The 27,678-nt window shown below is 42.1% G+C and overlaps 1 protein-coding gene across 1 annotated transcript; it reads right to left on the bottom strand.

The window, feature by feature from the left end:
* Positions 1-26,791, bottom strand: DYNC1LI2 (dynein cytoplasmic 1 light intermediate chain 2). Its single transcript, XM_066328011.1, has 13 exons — positions 26,649-26,791; positions 25,946-26,019; positions 25,417-25,533; positions 19,187-19,417; positions 12,904-13,067; positions 12,471-12,564; positions 11,701-11,836; positions 11,269-11,380; positions 10,522-10,581; positions 9,758-9,799; positions 9,227-9,344; positions 8,141-8,257; positions 1-2,972 (listed from the first exon to the last, which is right to left on the bottom strand). Exons 1-13 carry the CDS (start codon positions 26,741-26,743, stop codon positions 2,866-2,868), a joined length of 1,467 nt encoding a protein of 488 aa, XP_066184108.1. The 5' UTR covers positions 26,744-26,791; the 3' UTR covers positions 1-2,865.
* Positions 26,792-27,678: the final 887 nt, after the last annotated feature.

Raw genomic sequence — 27,678 nt, 5'->3', positions numbered from 1 at the left:
GCAGTCTGGATTCATGTTTATTGAAGCCAGTAATTAAAGATGTCCTCGTTTTGCCAGCACTAGAAAGCAAGGTTCCACATGACTGCATACTGCACCTGGTTAAAGCCATACAACTGGACTAAGGTTTGTTTCATACATTTGCAGTCCTAATTGTAAGTTGGAAGAAAAACCAATAAACTTAGTATACAGGACAGTGAACTTTCATTTACAGCATGTATATTGTTAAGTTCACGATGTACAGAGCAGTCACTTTTACCGTAGTTAAATTAAATAAAATACGAAATTCTGTTCAGTTTAAACAGGTTTTTTTTTTTTAATGCCAATAAAAAAAAGTGCAAACTTAAAATCAAGCAGCATAACCACAGCATTTTTATGGAGGGCCAATCTTTAAAGTTTTCTATTTGCTTCAAGTTGAATGCTTTCATCTTTTGTTTTCTCAGTTTAAACATGAACAGTAGATGCAGTCACTATAATGCATATAAATATAGGCATATAATAGTTTAAACAGTCTACCATACAAGTGTATCTGCAAATAAAATGAAGTTTCACTTGAAAATGTAAAGGCTGTTTGCATTTGGCCTTTGGTTCCAATGCTTGAAGACACCAGAATAACAACTGTGCAGCTCGCCAAAGCCAGCAGACTTTGGCACCCACAGGATGCTACATTACTTACTTACACCTCTTGTCAGTAAACTAGGAGCATTCACTTGCAATTAGAAACTGAAAATCTGTCCCTGTTTTGTCTTTCTGCAAAGCTGGTAAGTTATCACACAGTAACAGTTTTGATCAGTTTTAGTATATTCAACATTTTTATACATCTGGAAAATACTTCAATTGTAAGTTTTAGCCATATTGCTAGAAAAGTGCTTATCAGGTTAGATGACAAAAAAGGCAGTTTCAGACTGGGGTTTAAACGATGCCATTACAACCAGTTTTCCTGTCCAAGTTTTGATGGTTTAGTCTCCAATCTCACTTCTCAGTGTCAGGAGGACAGTGTGTAATTACTTCTGGTGCAGTAACGTGCAACTGGCACCCATTACACCAGGAAGTGCATCCACATCAACAGCAGCCAGCCACAGTCTTAGTCTAACTGTTATCTAAACAGTATAACTTCAGGTCATACCATTTCTTAAAAAAAGTAAAAAAAGAAAGAAAAGAAAAATAAAGTATTTTCAATAACAAAAAAAAAACTGGCACAAGTAACATACTCGTGTTAATGTTTGTCGAAGAGGCAAGTAAATACTCTTAGCTTTCTAGATGTCTAGACAGACTCACACGAACAGCCTCTTGCTGTAACACAGGAGTTGAGGTTAACACCCAGCACTGTGTTAGTGGTCAGTCTAATTCTGTATATTTAAGTAACAATATATATTAGAGAAGTTATATCCAGACATCAGATTTAGTACAACAAGTTCATATCAATAAAAAGTAAACTCTGTATAATTCAAATTGTGGTTTTTCCCTTCAGTATTAAGAGCACAGAATATGCTTGGTATTTTTAATTTCTGGTAGTGTGTCCATGTAAAACAAGCATACCGTGTATAAAATCAAAGTGCCATTTCTGTAACCACTGCAGTTGTGTTTATACAGAATGAGGGTTTATGTGACCATGGACAGGGCTCCCTTAGACCAACGGGGACAACCACAACCCATCTTTCCAAATGAAATGCTACATGAAAGAAAATACAAAACAACTTCTTCAGGATGTCCATCGTGTACACATTCATATTTTTTAGGTTACCTTCAGAATTGGAGTTGGCTGCACCTGCAGCAGATGTGGTTGGAACTAGGGCCTAGAAAGTTTTTTTTAAAAACCTCCATAGGTGTAAGGCAGGAATCCATTTTAGCTTGGTAGCTAATATTTAGTTACAAAAGAAGTAAGAAAGAAAAAAACTGAGAGTGTTCTGTAGCACATTTCATTATGGGAAAATGATCCGTCACCCACCATTCTTCATAGGCCAGCCTCTTGACATAAAAAAGGCAGAAGCTATCAGAAAACAGGATTTAAAATTAAATACAAATTGCCAAACTACTGTTTTTCAAATAAAACCAAACAGTGACTGTTTGTACTACAGTGCACAATAAGTTCAAGCACCTTCTAAAGACACATCACATACTGTGCCAGGCACTTGGAGCTAAACAAGTTTAGTTTCTCCCTTTGTCAGCTACACCAGTAAAGGGCATCCACACTCTTAAGACTTCTTTAAAAACTAAAACAAGATTTATAACAAGAATAAATTCCCATGGTTCTTAGTGTTTGGCCTGGAATTCTCCAATGTAAAGTAGTCTTTTAAAAACAGTGACTATTTACCCCCTGTGAAACACAGGATTTGACAACATTGCTCCTCTCCAGTCAATCCAACATTCTGGTTTCTCGCTGTCCCAAATGCGTTTCCCCTTTGGGGCTCCATTCCCCACCTGGCTTCTTTCCCCCAATTAATGCTGTTCCACCACCACCACTCCAAGAATATAATGCATTGCAAACATACAAGTAGCCAATTCCAGTAACTCTGAAAGAGGGTTTCAGTTCTCTTTCTTGCCTCATGTGCAGTCAGTAGTACTTTTAAGAGAATTCTCCGTTTTGCTTCTCTGTGTTCTTCACAACAGGAAATGCAGCTGCACCTGCTTTACCTCCAAACCAAAAGAATTGCCCTATATAAACTCTAAATGGTTATCTTATACAGAGGGATTTTATATGCAAACTTCCTGAATGTGCACTTTTTACTGGGACAAGGCAATGATGTAGTAAGCTCATTTTCCCTGCCCGAGGAAACTGATAGCATCTGCCATAGCAGAAAATTCCTGGTCGTATCAGATCACTATACATAGTTATTTGGTCATTTACATCTGCATTGTTCTGCCCTATCAAGCCTCGTTCTCTGTTGGAGGAGAATTTGTTGTTACCATGGGGTCAGGCTTGCGAGTGATCCTGTCCAGCTCCTCCTGAGCATTTGCCAAAACTGTCTTTTGTCCTGGAAAGAGAAAAGACACAAAGCAATCGAATTTCACTGAAATGTTTCAACTAAGAAGCATGAGTGTTCAATAAATCACCTTTAGATGACAATATATTATTTATTTCTCATTATTTTGCCACCCCCAAAAGGCCAAAGAACAGTATTTTCAATGCACAATGCACAGTATTTTTTGTGTAAAAATTGATACTCAGGTTTGATTCACCTTAAAAGATGAAATGCTGAACTACACAGCAGCAAAAAAATCCCCACACCACCACCAGTGATATGTTTACAGCAACTAACATTTAAAAATAACCATATTTGGAATTTTCAGTAAAAAATCAGCCATACATAATTTTATTATTAGCGTTGATAGCAAGGACTATATTTAAACCCAACTTTTAAGCACAAGGTATGTAGGACACCTGCTAAAAAAAGAAATCCCATTTATTTGGTCGCATTTGTACTCACTGCATTTGAATATGAAGCAACTAAGAGGAAGAACTCTCATATCTGCAGCCAATGCTTCCCTTCAAAAGGGGACAGGAACTGCATATTCATGTAATATCTCCAAGCAGTCATTTCAAAGGACTTCTTCAATTGGAACCAGACACGCTCAAGTATTTCAGGGAAAGGCATATCTTACATTTCTATATTAGACTCAAAACTTTTTAACAATTCCCTAACTGAACCATCAGCTTACTTCAGTGTTTCTGAAAATTATAAACTCACAGACAAATTCGTCACCAAAACTGGAACAATATATCCTAATGCTTGGAGCATACAAGCATTTAAGATTAAAAAGCTATATTTTTAGACAAAAAGTAGATTATATAACCATGTACAGCTTCCTTACACAGCCAAAGAATTTAACAAGCATCTGTTTTCCAGCTCAAATGTGTGTGAAATATTAGGTGGATTTTTTCCAGGGTACATGCTGAAAACATTAAGAAGGCAAGATTTGACTGTTATAGATTCAAGTGGTTTTTTCCAAAGTACAAAGACATAACCAAGTTAAAAGGTTACCTTTACTCACTAGGAAGGTTTCAGACCTAAGCACTAGTCATAAGCCACAGCACTGTACACAGCATCTACTCAAAGTCGGAGTACTTAAGCAAATCTTAGGAATTAGTACATTCATTAATGTACTGTAACAGAACTTAAAATACAAAACACTTCACATGTAGATTAACAGCACTTGAGAGTTAAAAAAGCCTAAACCCTAAAACAATAAAGGCCACACAAAATCCTCGCTTAAACAAGAGCAGATCTAAGCAAAAATTGGGACTTGATTTTTTATGCTGGATGAACTGGCTCCTTAGGGCTCCAAAATAACACCAAGCAGTATCCTGCAAATACCTCATGTGGACAGGAAAAACTCTCCCAATGCAGGGGAACACATTCCCCTTTACCACCACGGGGAGCATCTTCCAAAGGTGAAGAGAAGAAATACAAGGACCTGTTTTTAAAAAAATTAGAGTTTCCCCTCAATTATGAATGAGAGTGACACTTGCTTTCAATTTCCCTACAAATCTGTCAAGGAGTGAAGGCCTCATTCAGTGAGATGCGTTCTGGACAATTACATGCCCCCAGTTCTGTACAATTTCCCTTGCTTGATCAGAGTGAGAGCAGGGAACCTGAGTTCTTTGTCCTCTGTAGAGGAATAGAGAGGGAAGGCAGCCTTAGAATTTGCAAGAATCTTCTGTGAATATAAATGAAATAACTGTGTGACTATAGAAGTTAAGATGTAGAAAAATAATCCACCACAGAAATAACCAACTGAAGTTTTTTTTTAAATTATCATGCTCTAGACATCAAAGAGAGTCCAGAAACAAAGGCAAACAAGAAGCACTGCACAGCAGGAAAAATGGACACAACGCTGCCCAGAGGAGAGATTTCTCTCAGGTAAGAATTGTCACATTAGAAACCAATCCATCAATGAAGCTGACCAGTATTGTTGAGACCCACAATGTCACTCTCATCCTGGGACAGAATCTCAACATTTCAACCTCAGGAATTCCTAGCTCTGAGAAAAACAGATGGTCTCTTTAAAGCTAAATATTTTTGTCATCAACCTTCTGAAAACGTCAGGCTCTTTAAACAGTTTAGACATTTGAAATGTCTACAAAAATAATTTTAGCACATTTACTTGCACAGAGGGTGTTGCTGGAAATAATGCTTTTTCCAAGATGTTCTGCTCAACTCTTCCACAAAGGAACAGACCATCTCTTCTCTTTTCACTAGCACCAGGTACCTCACAAATCCAACAAGAGCTTTTAGAGAGCAGCCTTTACCTTCTCAGCTCAGTTTAATCTTACAGTGGTTCATGTAAGGTGTGAGCACAGCAGGTGACAAGAACAGGCCCCTTCTCCTGTGAGTGAAAGCCAATCGTTCTGTTCCCAAAGTCAGGGAGCTGCCAACTCAGTGTAACCAAGAAAAGCCAACCTTGAAATCGTTCAGGAGAAGCACTTCCACCCAAGAAAGAGAACTGCTGCAGGAGGCACTACAATGAGGTAGATCTGCAGAGCTGAGTACAATATTCTAATCATTCGTGTTCAGGACAAGAACAAGCCAATGACGGGAACTGATGAAGAAACTAGTGGGGAAAACAGAGCTCAGCCTCTAGCAGAAGACTAAAGAGAACTTGTCTATTTTAGTCTATCAGAATCAAGGGAGTTTAGGAATGATGTATGATTGCTGTCTCTACATGTTTCAGGAGCAAAATTATCTATTCCAATTAGAAGTTAATGCTGACACAAGGGAAAAAAAGTCAAAAAAAGCTTGTTATCTTCGGAAAGTACTGGAAAGCACAGAGTGTTCTAGAAGACTGAAAGAGGAAAGGGTACAGTCCTTTACAGACTAGTTTAGCAGTTTTTCCATAAATTGCAGTTATGTTTTAGGTGCTTAGAACAGCCTACCAGCACAACAACCAACAGGTTCTGTCCCAAAAAGTTCTGCCAAGCCACCCATATTTCTATGAAAGGATAACAGGTCCTGTGGAGAAGGGAGAAATGGTCGATATAACATCTCACATCACCTTCGCAGAAATAAACTTGAAAAAGAAAAAAAGCCTTGATATTTCAGAGAAAATAAATTGTAATTCATAAAATTACCCACTGGTTATCCATAGCACTGGCCAGTACTTTTATTGAGCAATCTACTCTGTCCAGTTGTTGAAGAGAGCAGATATGTACGTAAGTGTGTCTGAATGACAACAAAGAATTTGGAAAGATAGGATTGGAGGGAAAGAGTTATTTACATAGATTACCAAAATGGGGCATGATGATAGAATGGAAAACAATGATTAAGCAAACACACAAACTTTTGAGAGACTGAGGGAATTTGATACAGACAAGAAACACTCCTACCAAGAGGCAGAAAATGTATTAAACTGGCTGAATTGTTATAAACATTCCTTCTCAGTGTCACACAGATGAAAACAACCCTGTGTCCCCCTGAGAGATGTGAACAGAACACATCTGTAGCACAGATCAGCTCACCCCTTCTCAGGGCAGGCAGAGAGAGTAGAGTGCCAGGGGGACAGAACTGACACAGCCAAACAACATGGCCTGCACACAAATCTATTCTTGCAGGCCACACACAAGTCACAGGCAAAGAGGAACAGCTTTCAAACCCAAACACTGCTGCAAACACAAAGGGGCTACACTGAGTTCCAAACTGCCACCCAAACAAGACCAAGAGCACTGGGATTCAGAAACACTGGGCACGATAACAAAATAACTGAGGAATTAAATACTGGAATAGGCTTCCTGGAGAGGTGACATTACATCAAAGACATGAGTTTGTTTGCTTTTTAATCACTAGCCAGGTACTCCCTAACTGACTTTGCTTCAGATAAATAGCATGGATGAAATAACACTTAAAAATATTTCTAGTGCTGTAAAAAGTTACTTTGACCTTGTGGGGAGTAAAACATGAGGCTGTATTTGATGAAGCAGAGGACACCTTTCAGTGTTTAATTGAAGAGGGCATTCTGAATTATGAAAGAATTAGTTCAGTGTTTTTATAACATTGAAACAATATTATTATGGAAATAACATATAATACAAATCCTTTTTGTTGTTATCTTCATACTAAATAAATTTAATAAAGACAGAATTACAGAATTCATCATGCTGAAACAGAACACACAAAAAACCCACATCTGACTTGCTGTAAGTCCAGTCCTAGCATTTTGGGGCTTTCAGAACATGACATGTCACATATAAACCTTCCCAGTTAAAAAGAAATTTTAAAATACCCAAACTCCAACCACCTCGGCTCTCTGACTGACAGAACCATCAGTGTGGCTGGCAGCAGATATTTCATTTCCTGTTCAGAATGTCTGGGCTCTACCTTCCCCTCTCAGCATGAGGAACTGTGGGTTTGGCATCACCATTAACACCCACAAGATTGCACAAGTTTGGGATCAGAAGTAGTGTATCTATCCAAAATTTAATAGTGAAAGAATTCTGGAAGGAAAGCTCCTGAACATTCAGTGTGATGGGAATGCCAGTATTGAACAGAAACAGTCAAAGATTCAAAGCAGTAAATTTCATCTGTCAAGTGGACAATGCATTTTGTACCACCAAGGTCTGGGTGGGTACCAACCACTCTGACAGGTTCCTTTCATTTTCACTGAACTGCTGCAGTATTTATCAGCAAGGATCTCCCACAGTGCAGTCACAGCACACACACACAGAAAGCACTTATTTGTCAGTGGTATCAGCTGGGTTGGATTGCAATAAAATACTAAATAATAAATGAGTGAACAACCTCAAGCTATCACAAGCAGTAATTCATTTCAGCATCAACTCTGGGGAGATTTCAATAGTTTCACTGCAAACTCGAGTCCAAAAAACTGCATCTCCTTTCAATGGGAAAGCATCAAAAAAAGAAAGAAAGGAATTCTGAAGCTGAGAAAGAAATCAGCACTTTCAGCATAGGATCAAGACTCAAATGTCACTGAAATCCCAGCAGTGCAACTTCACTCGAAGAATTAAGCTATATCAGGCTTAACAGAAGCCCTGGAGTTGTGAAATTGCAGTAGTTTAGCACCTCTTTTAAAGACATTTTGGTATGGTCACCTGTCAAGGTCTGTCACTTTTCTGACCAGTGTGAGACACACCCATAGACCAAGGAACCAAATAAAGTATTAAAAACAAGCTGCAATAACAAGTCCATACCTGATTTCTTGGCTGTACTTTGCACTCCTCCAGCACCAGGACTTCCAGGAGAGCCAGTCTTTTTGCTCAAGAGACTGTTAAAGAAACTAGCCAAGACACCTTCACTTGCAGCATTATCTAAAGAAAAAAACAAATGCAGATCACACAGAACACGCCGAGCTAGTAAATCATAACTTATTTTCACATACATACATACAAATCTCTGGCTAATCAAGGAAATAAACCTCAGCTCTGAGAAAGTCTGTCCTTGTTCACTTTGAAGACCTCAGTCCTTTGCATACCTTGGCATAGGCAGAGATGGCTGAATGCACATTCCTGCTTTTCTGGAATGACTGAGGGTAATGAAATTTGAATCTAAGTATTTGTATGCTTTAAAGTTTTTAATACAATAATCTCGCCAAGAGCGAGATTATTAAATATGGACATGAAAATCAAAGACTGATAAGCCCATTAACAACCTGCACAGATGTTCTAGTGCAGCCTTTCATGCCACACTGCTTTTAACGAATCAAAACTTGGCAATTCAGCAATGAGACAGGATCCAGAAGGGCATTTTACCCCCTGGAAGCGAGGCATGGCCCTACAGTGCACAACATAAAACAACACTGGCCCTGCAGAGCTTCTTAATGCCCAGAGGGGAAATAAACCCCTCAATACCATGGAGCTGCAGCTCAGGGAAGATCTCATTTCCAAGTGACTCTATCTGCTACAGCAAATGACATTTCAGAGAGGGTTTAGTGGAACAAGGTTCACTGTGGATTCCAGAGTAAGGGGTATGAAGTATAAAACTGTAGTTTAGATCAGTCTCCACCCTAATAATCCAACTGATGCATAATAAATGTATTGAGGCAATTTAAGGGAATTAGAACACATTTGACCTCTGACTGCTTGGCAGTAACAGAACTCTATTCCAAGTCATATAAATTATCAGAAAAGAAAAAAACCAACCCAAATTTATGTCATAAATGCATTTCTGTTATTTAATTAACTATACCATTAGTGAATAAATCCCCACATCTTTCTACAGAAGAGGATTCACTTTGAGGAAAATAACACATGATAGAACAGTAAAATGCTCATTCATACTTTTAATATTTGGATCTGGTTTCTTAACTGATGTGATTGGTGAGGCACTGGGTACATTGGCGGGACCAGCTCTGCCTTGAGTTCTTGGGGATCCTGCAGGGCCTCTTGCAGGAGATTCCTTAAAAAGTCCAAATCACACAAATCAGAGAAGAACTTCAAAGGATTAGTTACATTAAGCAAGTTTAACACCACATACTTTTTCAGCCCTTCTAGTGGCACTACAGTGATGCACACTGGAGAAAGAAAACAAATAACCCCCCAAAACACCAGTTATTTGGGGGACGTGCTTCTACTACAGGAAAGGTTGAATCACTGCAGGAAAATTTTAGTTCAATAATCTGATGTTTCCACAGTGAATTTATAAGCAACATTTTAAAATATTGCCTCATTATTTATTTCCTTTCTGCAGTTTGGGGAAGATTATGTAGGTTACACTTAAATATAAAAAATGGATCTCTGCAGGTTAGAATCATTCCCTTTTCCCTTGAAGGAAACTAAACACCTCCTACTCTTTTCCTTGGATCTACTTACTGATGCTCTTGTAGGCGTTGCTGGCTGTTTGGCAAGGAATGACTGCAAAACAACATATTAAGCATATTAAATATATTTCAAAGAATACAGAGGAATAAAATAGTGAAGCTGAGTAACGATTAATTTATTTGATTTTTTTCCTGATATTTACAGAATTCCTGTGATATTTCCATTCTTCCCCACTCTGCCCCTAGAGGACTGACTGCAAGGAGTAAATAAGCTTTGGGCCTTTGTCTCACACAGCCAGTCCAGAACTCAAAGTCACAAACACAGACATCCCAGTCTGCAACCTCCAGGACATTTATAATGACCTAGACAGAAAGTATTGTTATATTTTTTAAACTACAGAGTACTAAAGAAAATAACAAGTTACAGCAGAGCCAAATTTGACACATTAAAATCTTTCAAGCCTCTTGCCGTAAGGAAACTGCAATGCTCAGATGTTAGGTTTTAAAAGTATTTATATTTCACAGATACAACTCTGTGGTGAAATATTAAGTCCCTTCTTCCTTTTCTCCTTTGACATGTAAATTCTTTCTGTTCTCAGCATATCTTCCCTTCAGCTTGCCAAGATAAGTGATCATATTTCCTACTTGCATTTGTTAGAATAAGGCCTTACTTCACAAATACATCTGAATTTGCAAAGCTGAGAAATAACTACCTGGTGATTTAAATGAGGAAAGAAAAACAAAAGGCAATAACAAGGGAGAAATTGAAATTAGATCTTACATAGTATGGACTTATTTTCATTCTTCCATTCTTACCTGCTGCTTCATAAGAAATACTTGCTCATCTTCTGCTGCCAGCTCTTTATCGTGGACTAACTGTTGAACAAAACATTTTGTTGTTATAAGTAAAAACTGAAATTACTGTAAGTGGTTTTTATGCTTTGATGACCAAAAGGGAAGAGACAGAGGCAAATCTTTAAGACTATTGCTCACTTTCTTTTTAAACTGTTCTTTCACGTTTAAAATGTAAGTAACATTAAAGAAGTTGCCATTAAAAAAATACAGTAAAATAAAAAACCATTGGAGCAGATGAACAGTGATGCCAGCCTGTGAGCATTGTCCTGTAGAGATGAGTGCTTCATAAGTAGCCATGTTCCTCTTTTAAAGTTTGGATATTGATCTCATCAGCATCTCCTCAAAGGCTTGAGATGACCTTGCTTTGCCTTCGCTTGGCAACCTCAAAGTCATGTGAGTACAAATGGAATGTCCTACAAAGAGAATTCTCCATTTTCTGGTTGTGTTTCTGCCTCATGCATGCAAAAATGGTAAATGTAAAATAGCAATTCCTGGACTGCCTTTCTTACAATAAGGTGAATGGTTTCTGGGTTTGCTTGCAGTATTTTAAATAACTAATAAATGAAAGCCTGATGTTTCACATTTTTCGATTAAAAAAAAAAAAAAGTTCCATTTATATTTGGAGTTCTTCAATATTAATAGTCCTTAGCAGCCATTTAAGGAAACTACTTATTTGTAGGGGTACAGAAAGAAATAACCCCTTTTTACCTTTCTTACAGGAGGTTTTACAATGAAGTCTTCATATGCATCTTCTGGTTTTACTGTTGTGAAATTTTCATGTAAAATGGCAATTTTCTTCTCATTGTCCCAACCAGCAGGTCTGTAAAAAGGAATAAAGCTTTGCCTTTTCTGCAGCTTCCACAGAGACCAATTATTTACTGCCCTCTACTTAAATAAGGCAATTTTCTTACAGATCAGCCCTATTTCTCAGCTAAATTCCAAGAATACAAAAACTGGACTGGTATAGTCTGAATCAAGTCATATGCACTAAGTTGGTCTTTAAATTTTGGATTCCACAAGACTTGCATACTAAGCTTTTGAACAACAAACCATTCCATTTATTTTTATATCCATGTTACATGCAGTGCAGTGCTTAATAAAAACCCCTCTAACACCGTGCTGCTGGTCCCAGAGACTCACATAAAAACTGCATCTTTCTCTACCACTAAGGCAGGAGTGGTAAACTGGAAACCGTAGGTTTTATGTACAATGTACTTATACAACAGGTCAAGGTTCTTCTCCTCCTTAACTGATGTATAAATCAAGGCAGCCCCATCTGGGTTTCTAGCTGAGGAAAATCAGGTAAGATACAGTTTCTAGATTGCAATAAGAATTTCAACAGTTAACGGATTTACAGCTACTAAACTTAGCTTTGAGCAGAAGTTCAAGGCAAAACTAGAGACATTAGGTATGCAGGGGTGGAGGGGATATAAGTATGCCCAGAGTGGAGGGCAAGGCTCAGGGCACTTTTCTTTGACATACACAGAAAGTTATCCATACTGCCAGGCTTACATGGAAATTGCATCCTACTTCACTTGGAGAAAGTCAAACACTTAATACACAGATGAGATCTCAAGCTTACATGGAAATTGCAAATTCTGAGGGTAAAACCAAGAAAGAACACTTCAAAAATACAAGAACAATCCTTTGTAAAGGAACAAAAGGTCCAAACTCCATGCACGATTTAAATACTATAAAATATTCTAGACATCTGTCAATGTTTTCAAAAACACAAATGCTACACATACCTACCAAAGGTTAGGTATGTGTAGCACATACCCTAACCAATAACTAAATACCAAGCAATCTTGAAGAGCAATTTCTTGGATTAATGTTACGTGCAATTCAACAGGAAACATCTCTTCTTGCTTCCAGATTAGGGGCAATCTCCTCAGCACATAAAAGGATACACTGTAAGCAAAATCTTCGGATGTGTGACTGAATGAAGTCGAAGTGTTCTTCCCTGTAGTCGTGCTCCTTCTCCAGTACACTCACTGCATCACACTGGGAGAGGCAGGAAAACAAACCAGAAAACTCCTGGCATTTAAACCCAGCACATCTTAAAACACCTTCCTCAATCTTACACCCTCCCATCACATTTACTTTGAGTCTCTGGTTCTAAAATAGCACCAATAAACCAAATGCTAAAGTAATAAACATATAATTGATAAAGTTATTACTATTCCATAAAAGTAAAAATTGATGTTGGTGGCAGAAGCTCACTTGTAAACCAAATCCCTCCACTGTTAATCCAGAATTCATCGTGCATGTCTGTAGAAAGCATGCCTTTAACAGAGAAGTAATGAAACCCTTGCAGAGCAGCAAAGAGAAGTAGAGCCTCACTTTTGTGCACACCACGAGCACGGGAATGCCCAGGTTGTGAGTCAGCACGTTGTCTCCGAGGGGCAGGGAAACGTGTTCATCCTCCTGGCCAGAGGGGCCTCTCCTCTGTGGTGATCCTTGGTAGCCTTCTTCAGGTTCTACATACTCCTGAAACTCCTTTATAACTATTAAAAGAGAGAGATTCTTAGGCTACGACAAAGGAACTAGTTCTTTTTAAACCCTAATTAATCTATAACTAACTAGAAATCTCAAGGGTTTGTTTTGTTGGGGTTTTTTTAATACTACATGAGAACTGAATGCAAGTTAACTCCTTGTTGCCCTTTTCCAACACCACAAAACTCCTCCATCAAAATTTACAGGAAGCTAAATCAAGTGGGATCTGGAGCCATTATAAATAATCACAGTTATCTGTAAGAGCTATAATATGTACAAATGCATATTCCTGAATGTTTCATTATAAGGCAGTTGACAACAGAAAACATAAATCTGGTTTAGCAACACAGCCTATACCCTGCAATTTGTACCTATTGTGGAAGAAAGCATGGTGAAAACGTAAATGTACACAGAAAACGCCAACCTGAAACAGCCACTTTTTCTTACAAACAATTGCTTTAGTTCCTATTACACTACATTTCTGTTGCAGGCATCCAATACCAGAAATATAAAACCTACCTGCATAAGCACAAACTCAAGGGCATCTGCAGGCTGAGCAAACTCAAGGGCATCTGAAGAGACTCAGTTGTAGTCTGGAAAACTACAGTGGGGTCCAGAGGAAACTCGGTGCTTTTTATGTTTTCAGTATTTTAATTTTATGGCAACAGTGAGTGTTTCTGTAATCCTGAATACAATCCAATACTGAAGCACCTAAGGAATAGTACTAAGGCCATTTTGGAAATGCACTGTGAGCTCACAAATGCTTTATCCCTGGCCCGCAATCTACACTTTAATGCCTTTTATTCAAGACCAAAGCCACAGAACAGCCAAATCTGGATGTGGCTGCTCCAGGCACACACTGCCCTGTGGCCCAGGGCTCTCCTCCTCACTCAGCCATGAGAAGCCCTCACAGAAAGAGCCAAGCTAACTCCATGATCTGCTCCCACAAAGCCTCCTTTATTTTAGAAACAGTGGGAGCAGAGTGACTGCAGGGACAGTGAGGAAAACTCCTCAGCAAAGCCACCAGTCTGCAGCCCAGCCACATGGAGAGGCTGCCCAGAACACCCTCCGCGTGCCAGGGAAGGAACTGCAATGCACTGCAGGCCTGAGCTTTAGGAGTGGTAAAACCTCAGGGAAGTTTCTTATACCGACCTTGCAAAAAGAAGTCATGGGACCATTTCAAAACAGGAACTACTCCTGCAATGGTATGGGTGTGTGGGAGGAAGAACAAATCAGAAAACTCTTCCGTTTAAAGCAGCACAATCTACAGTGTTTAACTGAAATATAAAATTGTGTGGTTCTTGTGGAAAAGAAGAGAGCTTTATTCCAGAGAAAAGCCTAAAAACCCCAAACTAAATATAGACCATAAGACTTCCAATCATCAATTCAATATATGCCAGGTGCAAGGAGATACAGAAATAAATGCAATGCAGTTGCTTTTAACACGGGGAGGCAGTGCCTTCTTGTGGAGAGGAAACAGCAGCGCTCCAAAGGATGCTTCCTCCAAGACTGTTTCTTAGTCAGCTACAGCAAATTAAAATTCCATCATATATTCTGCACATTCCATGTGTTTATTATCTCACCAAAAGCATTTAACTAGAAAAGGAGTTTTTTGAAATACCTCTTTATTAGCTTTCCTATTACTATTGAGGCCAAGTGCATTAGAGCAGTTTCAAGAACACCATCTGCATCTCCCACAATGGTTCAGACGAGCCTCTCTGACTTAATCACACAGAAAAGACTATTTGACAATACAGCTCTCAATTTACCACAGCTTTATAATCAGATAAGATTCCTCTCCTGGGTTTTGTTCATATCAAAGCAAAAATAATCTTATCTTTACTGAGATACTTGGGATCATAAACACCTTCAAATTTGGGGAAAAAAGTCTCTCCCAAAAAGAGTAACACTCAACAACATGAGAAAACACAAGATGCTCTAAGAATTTTAGGAATGTAAAGAAGAGCAAATGCAGTGTGGAAATTTCAGAAGTCTGATGGCTTCATCCTCGCGAATTTCTGCTGAATGGGAATGAAGGGCACAATCCCAGAGAGCCACAAGTCCCAGCTCCCCTGTCCCCAGGAGTCAGCAGGACCCAGCAGCATCACCACAGCCACACTTCACACAGGAGAGAGAAAACCCTTCAGTGTAGAGCTGAGCTCTCTGGATTCCCAGGGATGCACCTGGCCTGCCATTAACCCTGCCAGACACAGAGCAATGGGACACAGCACTGGGGCCAACAGGGGCAGCTCTGAACAAACAACTACCCGAGTTACAGCAGCTACCAGCTAGAGCAAGAACCTCTCACTACAGCACCCTGAGGACACAGACAGCACTTTAACTCAGGAACAAGTGTGAGTTCCTGTCAGCAACAGGCTCTTAAACACTGCTCCAGGCTCCTACTCAACCCCCATTCCCTTCAAAATTTAGTCCTGCTGCATCCACGTGAACCTGGACTCCACACACTGTCAGATGCCCCGATGAACAAACTGCACTCTCAAAAGGTAATAAAGCAGCTCACTGCAGTTAAAACATTTCTTTGACACACAGCAATTTCATACATTTTCTTACCTCCCACAGCTATGTCTCATTTGCACTCCACTCTCAGGCTTTTAATGGATATGAAGTATCCATATTTAATGGATATAAAGTTGTGCGCCCAAACAGCTCATAAAATCTTTTATATTTCCTTTTTTTCTCCTAGTGAGCTATGAATATTATCTCCTCCACGCAGTTCTAATTGAGGAATCATCTTCTATATGGTATGGAAAACAACTCCTTTCTTTATTAAGAAGTAGTGAAAATTACTTTGGTTGAACGTTTTTCAACAGGAAATATTCCTAAGATGATGCACATAAAACAGGAAGCCAGAAAAACAACAGCTCCTCTGGAAATCTGTAATATTCTGCCACCCATCACTAAGGTTGAATACTCAGAATGCCCTATTTTGTTTAAAAAATTCTCACCAGGTGATGATGTGCTATTAAAATCCCACTCCCAACTACAGAGCGCCGATTTATCTACCAGACTTGGGGCTCTTTGCACTGGACACAGCAATTGAAAGTGAGGTTCCAGCAAACTGGTTTGTTCCTGTTGCTGCTCTTCACACGAGACACTGCAAGGTAACTCCACCAAAAACTGCTGCATCACTCAGGACATGCATGGACTGAAAGCACCACTGAGACAGCAATCCACAATTATTAGGTTTGGTTGTTCCAGCCCCAGTAATATGCTTAGGCTTGGAGTGTTCTTTAACTGCAGTGTGGAAATGCAGGCAAAAGCTACAACTTAATGGATAAATCCCAAAGGTCCTGAACAGCAGAATGAGAAAAAAAAAAAGAATATTTTTCTGAGACAATCATTCCATATTTACACTCTTTGAAGTTTCACGATGACTTTTAGCTTTTTTGTGCCCTATTTTTATTGATCATTGAATTTTTTAGTCTTATGAAAAAAATTCCTAGACAAAAGATACCTGGATAACCTAAGTTTTTTAAATCTTTTAGCTTAAGAAATCTTTCAGCCCTATGTCAGACCAAAAAAGCAAAAAGGTAAACAATCTGAAACTAATTCAGCCTAAATAGCACAGTACACAATTTGCAAAAACATGTTATTGTGCTTCAATTCTTTTGCTTCAAACACCCCAGAGGTCATTGGTGTAATTGTTATTTTACCAGTACACCTCCCTTCTGCAGTTCTTGATTCCTGACAGCCACCTTATCTGCTCTGCTGTCTTAAACATGGGGGCAACATTCACATCTTTCCTGAAATAATTATTCCAGTATGTATTATTTAAATAATGATTTATCACAATTAAGCCTGAATTAAATGGGCATAGTTGGCCATTATGTACCTGACTTCACATTAGCCAAGCTCTTAGCAAGGAACCCCCAGAGCAGCTCAGTGATGGGAATGAGTGTAGGCAGGCAATGCTCTGGGTACATTCCCAAAAAGGCAGCCTCTTGCTTCCGTGTGTGTCCTGCTGCCCATTCTGGAAGCTCTTTAAGTCCAAAAGGAAGTTTCTCACCCACCCAGGCAAGCCAAGAGTCAGAATCTTGAGCAGCAAACACAGGAGCAAGGGCTGGGAGCAGAAAGGCCTCCCAAACCCCGCCAGCTGAGACAAGCAGTCCAAAGTCCAACTGCACTGGCAAGGGTGAGCTAACAAAGGCACCTCTGCAAATTCTTAGGACCTCAGCAATGAAGAAGGAACAACCTTGCAGCGCTTCCACTGGATGCCAGTGGGACAGGGCTGGGCAGTGTTTCCCCAGGGCTCCTGGTGCTGAGTGTGACAGCCAGGGAAAGCACTGTGGGCATTAAGCTTGGGATGGAGGAGCAGGAGTAAGGGAATATTCTGCAGGTGAAGTCAGGAAACATATCCATCCATCCAGTAGTCTTATGCTGCAGGGGCACATTAAATTCAGCACATCCCATCACTCTGCACTCCATTTCTATGTTAACAATTGCCCTCATGTACACTTTATTATCCTGGTTTTTACATATTTGAGCTGTTGCAACCCAGTGACTTCATTTTCTAAGTGGCAGCCTACCCCAGGGGGCACAGGCAGCAGGATTTTTGTAAGGAGAGCTTTGTTGTGTAGCTTTAGGATGGGCAGCAGTCCCAAGGCACTCACCAGGCACATGTGCTCTACCCACTACATCACCCTGACACAGTCACAATCACAGTTACAGAGCCCTGTGTGCCACAGCTGAGACAGAGGATGGCACTGGAGCCAGGGCCGGGGGAACTCAGCCCCTCTCCAATCTCCTCTTCCCTTGACTCCAGGAGAGCTCAGAACAAACCAGGAGTTTGTATGATACTTTAATTTAAAATTTAAAAGATACCACTATTGGAAAGCTTTCTAAGTTCCTCAGACAGGGCACTTGAGCTTTGCCATAACTCCTTCACAGAGTGCACTCTGAAAGGAAGGCAGAAAAGCTTCTCTTCTGAAAAGGAAAATTTAGGTGCACAAAATCCCCCTTTATTTAGATTGCCATAACAATTGCTGTGCCTCAGAAATGTACAGACCAAATTAGCTGTTGATACTAGAACTGCATTTCTCATTCCCAAAAAATCTCTGACACACATAAAACCCACCAATCATTTTCCCCTAAAAACTCTCATATTTTACTTTTTGTCTAAATGTAACCTGATGATCAAACCTGGGTGGCTTCTATCATTAAGTTTAAACTCCAGCTGGTATGCTGTAGGCACCAGTCTTCTGGGAACATAATATTTAACATTATCAGCTGTACAAATACACCTGAGTGCTCACAGGTCAAACAGATCACACCAATCCCTAAAGGTAGCTCAGGAAACTACCAGACCATATTTGCAAGGGTTCCAGACTCCAGCACAGAGAGCCACCAGCCTGGAGCAAAAGCAGCAACCACAAAGAATTAGTCTGAATCTACTTCATCTGAAAGGACTGGAAGTTGCTAAGTTCTTTTCCACTACAGAATTTATTTTGGAGTAATTCAGTATGAAAACAGAAAAAAAAAAATCTCAAGAAACATTCAACACCACTTTAGGAAAGCAGTTGCAGGATCCAATATTGCAACAATGACTGCCTGCCAGTGCCAGGATTCTTTCCTGCCATGGATACGCCAGGAAAGAAGGTTAATTTATACAACATTCCTAAAGTCACAGGGTAGGAATGGCTTGTAGTGAGACACAATTAGCTGCACCAGGGTCACAGGCTGAGCCACCAGAAAAACAAGGGCAGAGAGACCTTCTGCAAGACAAGCACAGTATGGGAATGGGACCTGGCTGAGATATCACAGCAAAGCAGACAGCTCACTTCATCACTGAATTTTGTCACAGTCTTTTAAAAAGTGAATCTGTCATTTTATCGAGTTATTTTTTTTAACTGCCCTTTTAAAAAATCAAATCTAAATCTCATTATTGCCTGGGATCTAGACCAGTAATTCACTGATGTTTTGTCAGCACAGCAAAATTGGAAAAGAGTTGTTTCAAAGCCTAACACAGTCTATTTGAATTAAAGCTGCAATCACAACTTAAGAGTAATTTCTATTCAACTCATTCTCAAAACACTGATCCAAAGAAATCCATCAAAACTTGTGAGAGCTAATTAAAAAACCAACAGCAATGTATCGATGCACAAAGACTTACACTTTTGCTCCATGTGCCTCATCTCTTCTGGAGGAATTTTCATCTTATCAATGTGTTCTTGCAAGACACTGGCCCATTTCTGTAAAGACTCCATAACAGTCCAAGGTCTAGACATATCTGCAACAAAGACCACGATGGTGTCTTGCAGGGACTCAGCAGAAACAGCAAACTTCAGCAGCCCTTTGTGGTACAAGTCTCCATCCAGGATCCAGACATTGCAGCGAGTGTGATCTGAAAGGAAAAGGCACAGTTGGGAAGCAGCAGATGCCAGGGTCTGCTTTGCCAGGCTGGGAGTGAGCAGGTGAGAGCATCAGTGCTCACTGGAAGGAGCAGGCCTAGCTACCAGCACATTTTGCCTGCTTGTTTATGAGACAGGTTCCTGTAAATATGTATTAGCCTATATTATTAAGAAATGCTTTCATTTCTGGGTTCAGAACACTTTCCTTTAAAAAAATAATTTCTGTTTTGGAGCTTTTACTCAGGATAGCCGTCAGGACAATTTTCAATTGCTGCACAAGAGTCCTGCATTAGAAACATGCACACTGAACCCAGAGCACAGGGGATGTATAAGTGCAGGTCCAAAGAGGTGGCCCTGCCCCAGCCCAGCAGGGGATGAATGCTGCCCTGGTGTCCCCCAGACACATAATCAGGTTTCACACACTCAAGACACCTCCCAGCAGAAATAAGCTGCAAACAAGATACCAGCAATAAGCAGCTTAAGTTTCTAGCACAGGAGTGGGAGGAGCAAATACAGGATGAACTTCCCACCTTAAAACAAGGTTGTGCCACCTGCTTAACTCACTCTGACTTAACAGCAGCTCCTTCTACAGGCTCCTGACAGAATGAGCGCTGGAGAAACGACCTGGTATTGCAGCTTTTGTATTTCTCCCACAAGTGCTCTTGATAGTGTCTGGATACTTCGTTGGAATACAAGGCAGAGTAGAGAGGGATCAGCTGAGTCATACAGCTGGCATTTTACCCCAAAACTGAACTCTTGGCAACAGTGTAAGAACTGGAAAAGGAGTTTCCTCCAGAAATGATATATCAGGTACCATGAACAACCAATTCAGAAAGAGAGAGAAAGAAAAAGAACAATTACATTATACTCAGAACTTCCTGCTGAAGAGGAACAGCTCCACTGTTTCTATCTTCTAGACTCTTCCTAGTACTTCTCCCTATTCCCTATTTTACTAGAGATATCCAGAGGGAAGAGCGAGTCTCCCTCACACTACATACACAATATGTAACTTCTGAAACACAGAGCTCTGCAAACCACTGCAAAACCCAGATTTTCAATGCAGCTACTAAGCTTCATAATTACCTCACTGTACTTCTGTGTCCTGAATCTTTCAGCTTCACAAAATAAACCCAGTTACTATAGCTATCATAACTTTATTCTAGGAAGGAATCCACCCCTCCTGACTCCAGAAAAAGGCAAAAGCTTGGCTAAGAAATCTGGAAGAAGGAAAGATGACAGATATATACATCCTACCTGTTTCATCAGGACTTGGACAGAATTACTGAGCAGGCCAGTTTCAGACATCTCATCGAGGTGCTGTATGTGGGCAGTCTACATTTAGCATTTGTTATAAGCTCTGTTGGGCTGTCTTAAGAGATTCCAACATCAGCCATCATACAAACAGGCCAACAGTCAAGCTGTGACCTTACAGCTCCCCTCACTGCCTGCTGCACCCCTCGATTCCCTCTCCAGAGATCAGTGAGGGTAAGCCCTGTGGAGCTCAGAAATGCACCTGGGCACACCCAGCACTGTTCCCCTCCCTCACCCCCCTCCAGGACAACAATCACTGGCATCACAGGGACTCCCACAGCACTGGAGGTGTCAATCTAAAGCTCCCAAAGACCTCTGAAGACAGAGGGAAGGTCTAGGAAAAGTCTGGAAAAACAGAGAGCAAGGCAGAACACAATGTGAACACATCTATATGTCTGCTATTACACAACAGTAAACGAAACATCTGTGCAGGACTCTGCATTCTAGAAACCTCCCGTGTGCATGCCCCAAAGCAGCAGCCTCCCAGTAAATAAAAACCCCGTGAGCTGTCTATGAGCTAAAGGTTATTAATAGACAGAGACTGTGTGTATGTACAACTGTCTCCTTGGAGCATGAATGGAAGTTTTGAAAACCTAATGCAAATCTATCCATAGTTTATGCAAGTTTACAGCTCTCCTCAGCACTGATGGATTCTCCTGTGGGGAATCCTCTGCAGAAAAGACTTTCACACCTTGGCAAGTAACAAAAATTAATAATATACAAATTCGCTGCTTGCAAGTCATGTTTTAAAGCCAATATCTAAGGTTAAAATTGTTTTGTTTGCTATGCACCTTTGCTCCCCTTAAGGATTTAATTTTTCCTTAACATGTGGAATGCAGTATGGAACTAGCATACAGGTGGAACTAGAATGCAGCTGGAACTACCACTCAAAATCAATCTGCTAGGAAGCTTGGAAGCCTTGCACTCACATTAAAATGTACTCCAGCAAGAAAATGTAACATTGTATGAAAAGGAAAGGTTTTGCACCTTTCTAACAGAAGAGAGGAATGTCTTGTGATTTACATTTGTTAAAACATAAAACACACTTAAAAATACAGCACTGGGTGCTCACAATTTGGCAAGGACTTTATGGTAAATTCAGCTTTGTCAGCACCACATCAAGATCCTACTTAGTCATGAATGTTAACTGGGCCCTTCTTACCAGCCATGACACAACATACAAAAACAGAGCAAACAATTACCAGATCCTGTTGAAAAAGCAGGAGCTACTTATTACAGGCTATTAAAAAAGCTGCTAAAATCATATCTTTAAATCCTGTCAATATTTCATTATCCCTTTAGTCCTGAAAAAGATTTTCCAGCTTTGATGAATTTTATTGCATATGGTTGATTCTGTGAACTGCAACTACATTTGCATCTATTCAAAAGGTATCCGTGGCAATTAGATATCCCTTGCTCAAGCTGTGAAGAGAAGCAAAAAAAAAAAAAGACAACTTTCCCATTGGAAACCAGCGCAGCAGCAAGACTTGGCTCAATCTGGAACAACCAGTTCAGCTGGAATATGCATATGATATGGCTGAGGCCAGTCCAAACCTGAGGCAAAACCCAAGACTGCTTGATTTTGTTACAAGTAAGAATGCAAGCCCTGCACATTGGGTACAGCTGAGGTCCTCTGCAGTCTGGGCAGGTCAGAAATGTCCCTGTGGTGCTTGTGGCTCCAGCTGACACGCACAGCACAGAGCCATGCACTCTGGCTCCCTGTTCTGCTCTACATCCTCGCTGTAACTTTGCCCTAGCCCTGCAAGGGCCTCTGAAAACTACTCTGGAAACACAGATCCTTCAGGAAAATTATGCACAGCTTCTCTTCCACCTCCTACAAATTCAGATTCTCAGTCCTCAAAAGCAGACTAACCAGCAGAGACAAAAAACATCTGTTCATCATAAAGACAGGCAAAAAGTTGAAACTTGCCACACACCCTGAGAAATTCCACTAATGGAGGACTCTGGGGCCTGAATTCCAAAATCAGTTAATATTCCAAGCTAAGTTTACAGGCAGTGCTATAAATGCTTTCATTCAGATGAACTATGGTGATGACACCATATGCAGGAGCAGCCATATGCTCCAAGGATAATGTAGCTGGGGATTTAGGAGAATCCTCTCTCTCCCAGGATTGCTTCTCAGGTCTCTCCAAACCTCTTCTTGAGCAAATGCCTTGGCCTAGGCAGCATTTGGGACCGTGATAAAATGTATCTTTAAAATAAAAAGATGTATTTTCCCTAGGAAAGAGGCTTTTCAGACAGAGATTCAGTAGCAGAGTCTAAGTGACTCTGAGCCCTGGGGACCAAAGGCCACATGTCACACTGAGCAATGACACCTGGACACAGCACCATGTGCATCCAGCTGCCAAGAAGCCAGCAGGGGACAGGGAAAACCACACAGTCCATGGACACCTCTGTGAGCCAGAGGGGGCCTGCAAGGCAGAGATGTTCCCTGGACATTTGTTAAATTTTCCTAAAAACTGAGAAGAACAATTTATTTGCTGAGCTGATCTTCATGAGAAAAGTAACTGTAAACTAAGACTGCACCCAGCAATCCAGAAAAATGGATGGATTTACTTTAGATGTAGGAGCAACCAGGTTCAAACATCCCTTGAAGAGGAAGGGGGAGGGGAGATCATGGCATAGGAAACAACACAAGATATTCCTTAAGATTTCCAAGGGGAAGTGGGAAGAAGATAACGAATGACTCAGCACTATGAGGAAAATATGCCTCCTAGACAGAGTAAACTTATCTGAAAAACAGAGGAAATAAATCTTCTATCACCTGGAAGCTGAGATCATGTCACTCCACTGCAGCGTTTCAGTTACCAGTATTGATCTGGCACCCCTGGAAATCCTTGTGATCTGGTCTTGGCTAAGTTGGAGTCTAATAAAAAGCAGAGACCCTCAGAACCACTCATCTGCTCCTGAGTTCCTGAATGCCTACCCTGAGCTTCTTTAATGGCTTCCAGAATTGTGGGTCAATTATAAAGGCTTTGTTCCCCAATCTGTGTATGAGCATACATTCATCTGAAGCACACAGAGAGTTTGAAAACCAAATCCAAACCTGTCCTAGAGAAGAAAGAGTGTTATCTCTGCCTGCTGGGAGGTCCTGACCCACATTGCTATTTATTTTGCTTGTGGATGACACTAATGAGACAGAAAGGAAGAAGGCATGTATTATTAGCTCCTAACACACCCATTAGAGGATGCATGAAGACCTGAATTGGCCAGCTGAGCCCATAGTCAGTCAAAAAGATCTCTTTTTTTCCTGCTAGTGCTGCCTGAGTTCTTATGACAGGCCTTTCCTAATCACTTCAAATACTTATCACTTTCAGCCACTCAGGAATAGCCCCAAAATATTTCCAGTGTAGGGATATACTTGAAGTTTGATAGATAACACCAGGAAAAATAGCACAGCAAACATTTTTCTCATTGTAATAGCATCTCCTTTGAAGCTGCAAGAAGCCTGACGACACAGGCTGTCTCAGCCCTCCTAATCATAGGAGCTTTTTCCCCCCTGAAGTGTTTATGCAGAACTAAAGCAGCTTGTGCATGGTGGAGAAGCACTTACATCCAGAACCTGAAGAAGCCATGAATGGCTCAGCACTAAAAAATACAGCCCAAAGGATTTTTAGGAACTGCAAGGAGGCCCCTAGAAGACATGGCAATGTACTCATCCTTTCATTGTGCCTAACTTAGTATCCAAAGGCAGCTTCCTGCCACGTAAGTGCAGGCCCAATCTCCCTAACAACCAGTCACATATGGCACTTAATCACTCCTGCAAGCTTTCAGTGCATCTCCAGCTTCGAAATACCATTATAGGATCTTCCTAGTCTGCTTGTTCCCAGGAACAGGGATGAACCACCACCACTGCTTCTCTCTTCTGAGCTCTGAAGGAAGTCATGAATAGGAAGACTTACACTGCCCATTTTCAAAGACAAACCAACCCAAGGAGGTCTAGCAGCTTGCCCAAAATGAGATCAGCAGAGGCAGATTTAGCAGCAAAGATAACGAACTCACTCCCCATCTCTTCCTGACCCCAAACCTCCCAAACACACGAGTAATCTGATCATGAGGACTCCTTTTAAATGGTATCTTGGCATAATGTCCCTTCATACAGTAGAGGCAAGCAATCAGCAGCAACAACAAAAAGACAAGGGGAAGGAGACAGCTCCAACTTGAGTAAAGGAAACACTAATTCTGACTTTAACTTCTGTTCTTCACTCAGTCAACTAAAGCAAAACATCTGCTATAGCTAACCAAAATTCCAGACATAGCCCCTATGAGAAACCCCCAACCCCTGTGGCCAGACATCCATGCTGAGTGTGAAAATTCTAATGGATGTATCCCTCCCTTTCTCTAGTCACAAAGTAGCTACAGCTACACCCCCTGCAGCTGCTATAAAGTCAACATCAGCAAAGGGATCTCCCCTAGCAGTGAAGGGAGCCCCAGAGCTGCCCTGCCCCAGGGACTGGTCAGGCTGTCAGAGGGGCAGGAGGGAGAAGGGACACTGACTGTGAAACTTTTCCCTCCACAGAAATGGACACAGCTCCAAAACTCCCAGCACCATGCAGAACCAGCTACTGAGGCGTAGCCCAGAACACACTCATCAAACCACAATTATTAAAACAGCATGTCAGCTACTTAACTAAAGAGATTGCATTTCAAACAAACTTACCATCTCTGTCTTCATCGTGAATATTCAGATACAAATATTCCAGTCCTCTTCCTTTTTTGCCATGTTCTGCTCCCTGTATTTTAGCCATAAGTGTGGTTTTGCCTGAACCATCGTCACCTGCCAATAAGTTTGTAGAGGAAAAAGACACCTTCAGAATCACATTTGACTTCATAGAAAAGATTTTTTACAACTTGCTTAATTAATGAGAAGCATACCTGTACACTTCTGAATTACAGATACTTGCTGTTCTCTTTCAAGTATTTCAGCTAAATCCTATGACTTATACCAAAACAATAAGAATGAAGAACTACCTTATTCTCTACTATTACTTCAAAGAGGCTATAAATCTAACAGTGGAAATCAAAGACAAAGCAGATCTATAAGGACGAAGACAAAACCACAGATCAAATTACATAACCCAGTTGTAATCCATGTGTCAGTTTGCTTCAATCGGTGTTTGAAATACACTTTGTTTCTACAAATAAAAAAGCAACAAACCAACAGCCAACTGGTCGCATGTGTTACTTACCAAAAACAAGAATATTCTTGCCCGATGGCAATTTAGATCGGGACCGTGTAGAGACTTCGCTGAGGATGGAGGACCTGGGGAAGCAGCAGAGCGGCCGCGTTATCCCGGCTGTGACAGCACCATGAGCTCAGCACATCCGCACGCACAGCCCAGCACAGGCGGGCTCCGTACGAACAGGGCTGTCACCGCCAAAGGCCAGCTGCTCTCGGAACCACCACAAGCATCCCACCTTCTAGAGAAGAGCTTGTATGATTTCTAAACCCCATGCAGGAACATTTAAAGTTCTCCTCCATGTAAGAGGCCACAATACCGCAGAACATTAGTTTTCATCTAACTCTCATCACAATTCGATTGCTGTATTCGATTGATATATTCGATATATCGAATACATTTTTTTAAAATGCCACTATAGGCATTTTTTAAAGCGTTCTTTAGAAATAAAAGCCGAAAAAACCAAGAGATCGCCATTGCCGGAGCCGGCCCCGCGGATACCCCGCAGAGCCGCGGTGCCGGGGCCCGCTCCCGTCCCTGTGGCCGCGGGGCTCCTGTCACGCAACCGCGGGCCCCCAGCGCTGCCCCCGGCCCCGCCGTCCGCGGGCCCCGAGCGCGGCCCCGACCCAGCCGAGGGCCCGCGCCCCGTTCCAGCCCGGCGGAACCGGGGCTCGCCTCGCCGGGCAGGCCCCGAGAGGCCGCGGGCGCTCACCACAGGTTCTGCCCCTCGTCCTCCTCGCCGGGCAGCTCGGCCCCGCCGGGCCCGTCCGGCCCCAGCAGCTTCTTCTCCGCCAGCACCGGCGCCATCTTGGAGCCGCCGCCACAAAGAGTGACCTCACCGGGCCGCGAGGACCCCGCCCCGCCCCGCCCGCCCGCGCGCGCCGCCGGCCCCGCCGGGCCCCCCGCCCCGCGCGCGCCCCGCCCGCCCCGCGATCAGGCGGCGCCCGGGCAGCCCCGGCCGCGGCCCGCCCCGCGCCAGCCGGCCTCCGCCGCCAGCGCCCCCTGCTGCCCGCGGGAGCGGCGGCTCAGGCACCGCCCGCTGCATCCCCGGAACCCGCTCAGGTACCGCCTGCATCCGCGGTACCCGCTCAGGTACCGCCTGCATCCCCGGTACCCGCTCAGGTACCGCCTGCATCCCCGGTACCCGCTCACGTACTGCCTGCATCCCCGGTACCCGCTCATGTACCGCCTGCTGCATCCCCGGTACCCGCCTCATGTACCGCCTGCATCCCCGGTACCCGCTCAGGTACCGCCTGCATCCCCGGTACCCGCTCAGGTACTGCCTGCTGCATCCCCGGTACCCGCTCAGGTATCGCCTGCTGCATCCCCGGTACCCGCTCAGGTACCGCCTGCTGCATCCCCGGTACCCGCTCAGGTACTGCCTGCATCCCCGGTACCCGCTCAGGTACTGCCTGAATCCCCGGCACCCGCTCAGGTACCGCCCGCTGCATCCCCGGAACCCGCTCAGGTACCGCCTGCATCCCCGGTACCCGCTCAGGTATCGCCTGCTGCATCCCCGGTACCCGCTCATGTACTGCCTGAATCCCCGGTACCCGCTCAGGTACCGCCTGCATCCCCGGTACCTGATCAGGTACCTCCTCCTGACTCTCCTTACCTGTCTCATACCTTCCTCAGGTACCTTTTCCGACATCTCTGGTACCTACTCCAGGACGTTCTCAGGTACCTTCTCCCGATCTTCAGTACTTGCCCCAATCCTTTTCCTGCCCCCGTACCTCCCCTCA

Source organism: Sylvia atricapilla, chromosome 12 (genome assembly GCF_009819655.1).
Source record: "Sylvia atricapilla isolate bSylAtr1 chromosome 12, bSylAtr1.pri, whole genome shotgun sequence".
NCBI lineage: Eukaryota > Metazoa > Chordata > Aves > Passeriformes > Sylviidae > Sylvia > Sylvia atricapilla.
This window is presented reverse-complemented; position numbering and strand designations above follow the sequence as displayed.